The 10,485-nt window shown below is 39.6% G+C and overlaps 1 protein-coding gene across 1 annotated transcript in view; it reads left to right on the top strand.

The window, feature by feature from the left end:
* Window positions 1-4,819: 4,819 nt before the first annotated feature.
* The window catches only part of KCNK12 (potassium two pore domain channel subfamily K member 12), a 78,546-nt gene continuing 72,880 nt past the window's right edge, over window positions 4,820-10,485 (top strand). The window contains exon 1 of the mRNA XM_018557194.1: window positions 4,820-5,239. Coding sequence (XP_018412696.1) covers window positions 4,897-5,239 — 343 coding nt within the window. The 5' untranslated portion in view covers window positions 4,820-4,896. The remainder of the gene's footprint in view (window positions 5,240-10,485) is intronic.

Genomic DNA, 10,485 nt, shown 5'->3' with positions numbered 1-10,485 from the left:
AAAATTAATTGGGTGAATGTGAATAAAGATAACCTGACATTTTGAAGTTTGGAGGGCCAGTGATTTATTCAATTATTTACAGTTGAGACCAGGACACACTTTGGGGGGCAGTTGGGTGCAGGGGGGGTTGCACCATCTTGAGCATATGTGAATGCCTAAAATCATAATTTTTACAGCAGAAGCAGTAAAAAGGCTAAAAAAAGTTGAAAAATAACAGACTTACTGGCAGAGACAACAGGTAGTAAAACTATTTAACAAGGGGGCTCAGAAAAAACAAAGGCTGCTGTGTTAATGCTATTGACAGACTGAATTTTTTATTTTGCCCATAGTTTCACTTTAATAAAGTTTCTACTTATGTCTTCCAGACACAGAAACAATGTATCACATGATTCACTTGATTAAGTATCCATGAATATGGCACAAGAGAAGGTAATTTTGAAACATTTCTTGTGAATGGTATTTAAATCTTGCCCAAAAGTCCATCCACTGTAGATGCATTCAAAGCTTTTAATGCAGTATGACCATTAATAGAAGGCAGCACTGCACACTTCATTGAATGAAAGTAAAGCAGCATGAAAATGATACTGCATCAAAGTCTGCTAACAGAACAGCATGAGGATACATTTCACACTTTGTTGATAAGGAAACAAGAAACTGTGAATGTCTTTCTTTGTAACAATTGACTTTACATGTCTAGTCAAAGAGGAAAGAAAGGGAAAAAAAAGAAAACCGCTTGTTTTTACTGTCTGGTAACTGTCAGCATTTGCTATGCATTGATTCAGTTCACAAAAATAGAGTTATGTAAGCTTGATATCTAGGCACATTTTGTAAGCCATTTTTAATCCAGTTAGGTATTCATTAAAGGATCATAACATGTATTTTACATGCAGCTACAGAAGTACCTAAAACTATCTGGGTATTAGCCTTCTGTAATCTCCTGCCCTGCAGCATTGGAAAAGAAAGCAATAGCATGGCATGTCAGTCAAGCTCCACTTCATTACACACTTTGCATCTTGCACTGGGAGCTTCCTGACAGGAGGCGAAAGCAGAGTTATGAGTTAATCTGTGTGCTTATGTTGCTTATTTGCCCTATCACAGGCTGGGACAGATTCTAGAAAAAGTCGATTTAACTCTTGGCGCTAATGATTACCATCACACAATCCTCCAGGAGTAGCCTTTCTTGTAAGTACCCACAGCTTTTGGAGAGGCTGCCCGTCAAAGAGACTCTGGGGTTCTCATCAGATACATAGAAGACAAAAGCAACAAAGCGCCACCTCCTTGTGTGAAATCTTTTTTTATTTGAATAAAATATTATAAATACTCACAATTATAACATTTCAGTAACGCTTGTCAATAAGAGACCACAAGATCAGTGTCACCATACCATCGTGCCACCGGCTGCTTTTAGGCTGGATTTACGCATTTCAGGGGCATTCCCCTTCCTCAGAATCACAGCTTGCCTTGTCAAAGAGAGGGGTTTAAAAAAACAATCTCTGGGAGCTTCCTGACAGGAGGCAAAAGCAGAGTTATGAGTTCATCTGTGTGCTTATGTTGCTTATTTGCCCTATCACAGGCTGGGACAGATTCTAGCCTAGGCTGTGCTGCCCAATTGCAGCACAGTCTGCAGAAGGTTTCTTGGAGTGCAGGACCCGAGTGACTGACTATTGTCTGGCAGGGGTGTCTAGACCACAAGACCAATTGAACATACTTTAAAATCCTTTGGTCAGTTAGACATTTTACAAATATACAGTTTAAAGTGACCCTTTCTTTTCTTTGATGCACATGCAGCTATGTGAAGCCTGCAGCGAAACCAGCACTTCTGAGAGTACCAAACTTATGGGTCCCCTGCAGCTGTCACTGTTTTCTCCTGCTGACTTCCCCAACACATGTGATCTCTACTTTCTTAATCTACATTCAGTGCTATGACAGGTTTACTTTAGTATCATATTCACACATGAGTATAAGCATTTATAGGTGCTTTTGAAGCTCTTTCTTTTTAAACATGTGTGCAGCTTTTGTGTTTTCTATGTGTTTTCAAGCTTCAAGCATTTCTGTTTTGGCCAATAGAAAGCATCATCATCTGTGACGTCTTCCTATATGCCCCTTCCTGGTTTTTCTGTGTGGTGTTGTAGTGCCTTGTGTTATCAGAGCTCCCAATTCTGGAAACATTTACAACAAGTTTCTTCCCAGGTCCTCTGCCCTTGTCACAGTTCTTGTAAAGGGCATCACTAGAAGCGCAGAGGTTATTGTAAGCCCTCAACAGGCGGATGAAAGTCTCCACATCCAACATGGATACTACTGAATACTCCATTTTGTTTACAGGCCTGAGGTTGATAGGAGGAGGAGCTTGGTTGTTAGGCACAAAAATGCATAAAAGACAAGAAAGGCACTAAAATTGTTGCACATTTTTAGGTGCTTCCATTGACCCCTATGGGATCAAAAGTGCATGATTCTGCCTGAAAAAAAAGCACATGTACCTTTTCGAGCAACAAATGGCAGCATTGCACTCAGGTGTAAAGTGCAACATTGAATATAATGGAAATTGCCATGCTGAGCATTGCTGTTCTTCAGAAAACATTGAACACATTTCTCAGGTATAAATGGGGGCTAAATGAAACCTGCACTGAGGTGCCATATTGCAGTGCCATTGTTGATTCTTATAAAAATGCTAATTTTCTAGCTTTCAGACTAATCCCATACTTCCACCAATCTCATTCATTGACACAGAAGTATAAATATACTACTGGCATGCCACATATTTTAACAGTGTTGGTTTTGTTACAATTAGAAAGTAACCCTATTTATCTTTGACTCTGATGACTTTACAGTTATATGGAGAGCTCAGGTAAATTAAAGCAGTGTTGAGAAAAATCTACTGTAGAGGTTGCCTTGCTGTCTTCTCATTTTGAAAAAGATAACTGCCAATACTTTCTGAGACACTGACCTGGAACTAGGTAGGTCAATGGCCATAAAATTATCAAATCAGGTGGTTAACATGTCTGCCAGATTAGAATATGGAACTCAGCAGTGGCAGCCTCTGAATTTCTATCAACAAAAGATCGCAAAAAAAATATTTATCTCACCACCATATGTTAACTGGAGCCATGCAATAAAATAGCTGCAATTGTATTCAGCCCATACGATGACTTTACAATCCCTGCAGTGCACATAGATGTCAGCATGCTCGATACAATGACTCTACACAACAACCACTATAACATAGCCAGCTCCCTGTCCCTCACCAATTCTGCATTATTTTTTTTCTACAGTTGCTTGTATACTGAAATTTTACAATTGTCTTTTCCCTCATATTGGAAAAAAAATATTATCCATCATAAAAAATCTCAGCAGCGTCCTTCTAATAGACTCATAAAGCCTTGCAGGAGGCACATCTAGCATTGTACATGATTGAATGTATAGCTTTGTGAAGCACACAGTATAGGTTTTCAGTAGTTAATTCCGCAGTTCCTGCTGTGTGGATGAATAAATGTGTCCTGCAGTATGCCAGCTTTCCACATGTAAGCTTCATAGACTCCATTAGGTCAATATATAGGCTAGTTCCGAAAAAATGGTTCCAGTAGAACTCTGATCCAGGAGCAACTGGCCCCTGTTTACTCATCAGCATCCTTTATGACAATGGGGGGTTGCAGCTACCGTGAGAAAAGAAGACCAGCCCTTGAATTGGGCTTAAACAAGCACGTTGTTTGTACTAGAGATCTGCTGCTGCTGTTGAAGATCCAGTCATAGCGCCTGCAGCAGCCACGTCCCCCTCAGAGCCTCTGCTGACCTAACTAGAACAGCGCAGCGCTCTCCAAGGTGCTGAAGCGAGCGAAGCCTTCCGACTGCACGGGGAACCACACCAAGCTGACTATGCAACAGAGAGCAAGTAAGAGGGAGAGAGCACAATGCTGCCTCCATGAAGACACAAGTATTCCAAAGGAAAACGCCTTGCTGGATAGCTCCCATCTAACACAGTGTGTTTTTTGCCTGCAGTAAGCGTTACATAAACAGCAAGGTAACAAATTCCATGTGGTTCCTTTAATTCAGCTGTCACCTTGCATTGGCAATATTTAATTCTGAAGCTTGGAGATCTTGGATATTTTTTTTCCATCCCACTGTGTGTTATTTTCTTGCTACCCTACAGGAAGCCTAAATACCCGTTAATTGTATGTTAATATGAATCTGCTGATCATGTCACTTGCCATAGGCACCCGTGGCTCCTGAGTGCTCAAGTGATGCTGAGTTTGAAGTGACAGCTTCAATGTGAAAGTTTGGGGATCGTCTTTCTGTGATGACACCAGACAAAAGTTTACAAGGAGCCTTATTCTTTGTCATCGGAGCGCCAGACTGGGCCAGACAAGTCCTGAGGATCTGCAGAGGACATTGGGACTCGGATGCAGCCAAGATTAATGCAATGGATGATTTTTGGCATGTCTACAAATTTCCTTGATCATTGGAGCTGGATGAGGTGGATAGTAGCTGCTGCTAACGTGGATTTACACATGAGATGGAGTATACATGGTAACACAAAGGTGGATTATGACATGCTCTCAAGCCAATGAGAATCACTTCCGTTTATACATCGAATTATTAAGTCATCTTTAAAGAAATGTTGAGCTAAATATGCATGCTTAGTCAATGGACAAAGCTGTGATTTCTCACCGATAACTGTGTAACATCATTATTTTACAGTCACAACAGCCAGGGATGTCACACTATTCACGACAAACTTTCCAAATAAAGACATTCCTAAAATGATCAATTGCACGGAGCTTTAGATTACTATTAGGATATTTAATAGTTGATAATCGATTCACTTATGAATTGTGGTCCAATGCCTCTCTATCCAATGAGGTGCTGGTTGCTGTCCAGGTGCCCGGTGGTGCTGAAATTTGGATGATGTCTAGCAGGAGAACTAAAAGCTGCTGCTGCTTACTGCCACTCAATGAAGACAACGGGCGATTCCTTCTCCTAGCCATTTTTATCGTGCTCTACCTGATCGCCGGAGCCACTATCTTCTCCACCATAGAGAGGCCCACAGAACTCGTGGCTCACAACCGATGGGACAGGATATTAAAGAACTTTAGCCAGTCGTTTAATATCAGTCTCCAAGAGCTCAGGTCTTTTCTGCGAGATTATGAAACAGCCATGGCAGTAGGGATTAGGGCAGATGCCCTCAGACCAAGGTGGGACTTCACTGGAGCACTGTACTTTGTAGGGACAGTCGTCTCTACAATAGGTAAGACATTGCTTTACATCAGGAATTGGGTGTATAGATAGGATGTTGTGAGGTCACCATTATTCTGGAGACCTTAAAGGAGGTCTCCAGGTAATACTGAAAATAGCAATTGATTGGGATCCTTTATATAGTAAAATTAAGAGGGTCCCTCGATCTATAAGAACACATTTCATATACATGCTGGTAAGATTTTGTCTTGTCATGAGACAGTACATAGTGGGTCCTGGAGGGTGTGACCCCCTACATATATAGAGGACTCACACGTAGGATATTTCCATTAGTTTTATCAAATTAGTTTGCAATGGTTCAGAGAGACAAATCTGCATAAATTCTCATACAATCGTATCCTTATCTCTTAAATTGGAAAGACCAAAATGTGACTGTGGAGTACTGTGCTTCTCCACAATAGATATGACATTGCTTTACACCAAGACTTGGGTTTACAAGCAACATGTTGTTAAAATAAGTTGACAGTTTAGCAGATTTTGTACTTCTATGAATGATGTTGAATGATTAGAAACTATACTGTTGTGGATTATTACATTTAAAGTTATTGTTGGCTAAGCTGCAGGTAAATTATTAATTAGTGTTATGCACAATACGCTGATACCCATCCTGCCTTTTTAAAGCAAAAATAAATTAAAAGTGGATGTAGGAAAGAGCCACTGGTATGTAAAAGCAGGAACCTCCACGGGCCTGAAAATCAGTAAATTTTTCCTATTGCACACCCTGGAAGCCTTAAAATCAGGGGCACTCTAATATGCAATTTGTTTTACAAGCGCACATGGTCAAGAGCCTGACCTCCTCCCTCTTCCCCCGACATCTCACTATTACCCATTAGGGCAATCCATAAAAGTAATGGGTCAATAGTGAGACACAGGAGATGGGTGGGTGGCCAATATTAGTATACTAGAGCTCCTTGGGATGCGGGGCTTTTGGAGTGCTCTATAGAGAAAATGGAGGTGCCTGTTATTATTTACCAGTCACCAGGGACACTTTACTATTTTTATTATTACTTAAAGTTTGCTTCAAAAGGAAACAATATTAGTCTCTCCAGAACTGACGCTGGAGCCAAAACTATGGAAGATTGCTCTTGCAATTAGAGTTGGTAGCCACATATTACTTGAACTTCTGACCTTCGTTATAAAGATCCCAGTGCAACTGAGTAGCTAGAGTATGTGTTATCTGGATTGGATGCCAGTCTGTTTATTTCACCACTAATTACTATTAAAAAAAGTCAGTGTTAATGTTATTATATGTAAATTCACTTATTATGCTACTTTAATGTTATAAACATATATCAACCATTCTATAGGTATACCTCTGTAATATATGTTCTATGTTAAAAGCTACTATTCAGCAAAATATTCTCACACAATAAAATGTCTTACTATGTGTTGTTATGGCAAATACAAAGATAAAAGAGTTCAAGGGTGCCCTCTCTTGGTCAAGTGTGTATTTGTAAGTAACCGTGCATGCATGGTTCAGTGCAGTTTTTGTAACAATGTAAATATTAGCAGCAGCAGCTGTGTGTGTATGCATGTGTGTGTGCGTAGGGATAGTAAAGCAAAATACAAGTTATGTATCCAAATCCAAACACAAATATGCTGCTCCAGATTTTGTCTGCTCCAGTTTTGATAAATTCCCTTCATTGTGTCTGATCCCATCTCTGAAAATCTATGTAGAATAATTGATATTTTTGTTGAGAGTGGTTCCCCAGGGGGTGTCTGCAGAAGTACCACATTGCCCATAGAATACAATTATTTCCCAACGTGATTGTCATCAGCCAACAATAATCTTATGTCTATTGTATAGTCAAACTGGATGATAACAAGAGACAACAGGTTATCATCAACTGCACAGATATCATTTCAGGATCTCTGCATTGGTACAGATAATAGAACACTTGCATATAAACGCTTGACTGTTATACTCCTATTACTCGCTTATTGTCTATTTGATAGTCATCAGTAGCATCACCTATGCCCTGTTACAGTGTTTCTTTCAGCTAAGGTCACAGACATGAAATGGGCAAGAGATGACTCAAAGTATTTTTTTTTGTCATCTACAGAATTCAATAGGCAGACTTCCATCAGTCAGAGGTATGAGGTTATGACTCAGACACAAACAGGAACCAAGGAAATTAACTTACAGTGCTTTATTACGCAATTTAAAAAGTATCAGGGTAGAAATGGAACAAATGCCTTAAAAGCGTAGGAAATAAATATTTAACAGAGTCTCTTCTATGTATTCCATTACCAGCTTTTATTCTACAGGCATACGTGCAGAGTCAGACTGAAGATAAAATTAGCAATATTTGTAGCTAAAGACTACCGATCTATTTTGGCATATGCAGTGTAGCCTGCTGATTCTAAGCTTTACGGATATACCCTTCTATAACCAAAATGTCTCTATTAAAGTTCATCTAAAGGCTCCTGTGTTACAGCCAAAACAGGTCCCAAACCAGTAACTATGTGATGCACAAACCTCATAAATTAAAACAAACTTTCTTCACCTCCCCTGTGTGAGTCAAATCCTCTTTCAGTTGTGTCTCACACATTCCCCTTCCCAGACACTGCAGCTCACATTGAGAGGGTTTCAGCAGCAGAAGCAGTTCTGTCAATCTAGACAGCACTGGGCAGGACTGGGTGTGTCTAGCTGCTTACTGACAAGCTACAGTAAATTAGCAGTGACACTGCTGATGGGCCCCTACAACAATTTCTCCTCACACTATAGCCCAATCAGGCACTTGAGGTTGACAAAAATGCTGCTCTGAATTCAGCAGCAGTGCAACAGCATTATTGCCCTTTCACAGGAAGCTGCATTAAGCGGCCTTCGCTGGCAGGTTCAAGAGGTATTTGTGGAACTTTGCAGGGGGACTAATGGAAAACTGAAAGTGCAGATGCTATTTTGTAATAGAAGACCATAGTTCTGCTTTAACTGTAAGAAGTGCTCTGTGGAGTATAGGAACCACTGGTTGAAAACCATTTCTATAGCTGGCTTTTATGAGGGAGGTAATAACATTCATATTGTTTTTGCTGGCTGCCCTAAATTTTTGACAGTGAAGTTGTGATATACAGGCCAGTAAATTCTTCTGTTTATTGAAACAGGGCTGAGCAGCCATAAAATCTCACACCATTTCATTGATATTCTCAGACTTTCTAGAAAAGATGGCAGATTTCCAGTCTGTGCCTATTTACATATAACTTGGATGTGCCTTTTAAACTAAAATGAGTCTTAAAAACATTATAGGAGGTGAAGAAGAAATAGCAATAGACCAGCCATAGCTGTGGTAACTGTTACGGCTTTCAGTATGTGTTAAAAAGTTGCAATTTAAATTTTTTTATAACATGTTTTGTGCCTCCGTGCTGCCCCTGCGCTAGATCAAATATTAGACCAAGTGTTACATTACAGTATACCTGTGAATATCAATACATTACTAGACTGGTATTAGTAATAAAAATACAGACAAGTCGTGATACCTGCTCATTTAGCTGGCATCTCTAGCACCGTGCCCTCAGGGCCAAGGAGCCCTAATATGCAATTTTCGACACTTTTTCTTAGGGTCCATTGCTGACCCATCCTCCTGTCCCCTCCAGCGCTATTGGCTTATCACCCTGATGGGCATTTTCACTAGCCAGTAAAAAAGGCACAGAAGGCCTAGATGGGGTGTGTCATCTATTTGTATTGCTAAGCAACATTAATATGTACACATTAGAATAAGCTAGGATTTGGAGCTTTTGGAGAGATGGCTTATAGCATTTTATTGCTGAAATTTGTTTAGTAAGTTATTATAGTGTGATTGTGTTTTCAAGGGTTTTGAGTGTATTGATGTATTCTTTGAGTGATGTTAAGGCCAACCAATATAATTGTTGTTTTGTTCCATCAAATGCATTAAATGTAAAGGTTCATTGCCATCACGGCCCAGCTCTTTAGGAACAGCACACCATGAAGCTGAACACCTTCTTCTTTGTTTTAGCAATGACACATAAACAGGGTCCCAGAGTAGAGATGACATACTCTATATGTGTCACTTTTTGAAATTGGTGTAGATCTTTTGACTTTTACAATGTTATGTTTTAAAGTTTTACCTATAATATATGCCATGTTCTGACAATTGTTTGTTGCAAATAAACAGGCAAAATCTGCTTTGTAGATAGATTTTGTTGAAACTTTAGGAGTTTATTGTCAAAGAGTTTGCACCAAAAAAAAAAACAGGCAGCACATGTACCTTTTTTATTGTTTTGTCAGCATGCAGCCTTTTCACCCAGCAGCAGTCTCTCACTGCAGAGCAAGCAAGAGAGAGAACCCTGCGCATCCATCAACTTGCATATATAAAGGCACCTGGGACTGATAATGGCTCCTAGGTACGATGCTGACCTAGCAAGGCTTTATTCTAACAAAAGCTCTACAAAGCCTCCAAGTTCCAGCACCCAGAACAAGACATAATAGGATTCTGAAAAAGCAAAAAGTTTTTTTTCTCCACATCAGTCATACACTCCAGAGCATCTTCAATGTGTGTAGGTGTGAAACATATACACTGTCCACAATCCTGCCAGCCAGTGTTTCACAATCTATATAGATGGTTTGTTTGTTTCAGCACCCTTGATCACTTCAGAACTATCTTTTCTGGTTGCTTATTAGGTTATGGATATTGTATTTCTTTACACTGTGGGGAATCCTCACCCACTGTGATGTCACATACCTTATAAAGCATTCTTGCTGGGACAGAACATAACACAAGTGAGTTTCACTAGAGTAATTGTAAATATTCCCCCAAAAGAATGAACATTATTCTTCTCTTCACCAAATTGCCATCAGAGTGGATTTTTTCTGTTCACTCTTCTCTATTCACATGCCCCTCAATGTGAAGTTATCTAACTATTTTCACCTGAAATACAGAGATAATAAGAGATGTTTTAAGATTGATTGCTTTTGGTTTTGCCCATAGTAAGGCTGCAGGAGGACAATTTTACTGTATAGCGTACCTAATCTGTCTTTATTAATATAGTGAATGTGGATAACAAAGGTTATTCATAACAGTTGACCCCTTTTTTGTGTAAGCATTTTTCACATGGTCATGGTTTTTCTGCATGAATGATATGTATCCAGGAGATGCCTGAAGCTGTACTTTTTCTCCACCCAAATTAACCTAACAGTCTCATTAAGAATTAGCTGCTTACGAATTTAATGGGCAACATATATCACCAGAGCTGTGGACTACAGATGATTGCAACTTTTACAGA

This window comes from Nanorana parkeri, unplaced genomic scaffold (genome assembly GCF_000935625.1).
Source record: "Nanorana parkeri isolate BGI_ZX_2015 unplaced genomic scaffold, ASM93562v1 scaffold271, whole genome shotgun sequence".
Classification (NCBI taxonomy): domain Eukaryota; kingdom Metazoa; phylum Chordata; class Amphibia; order Anura; family Dicroglossidae; genus Nanorana; species Nanorana parkeri.
The sequence above is the reverse complement of the archived record's forward strand: the minus strand, read 5'-3'. Positions and strand labels throughout refer to the sequence as shown.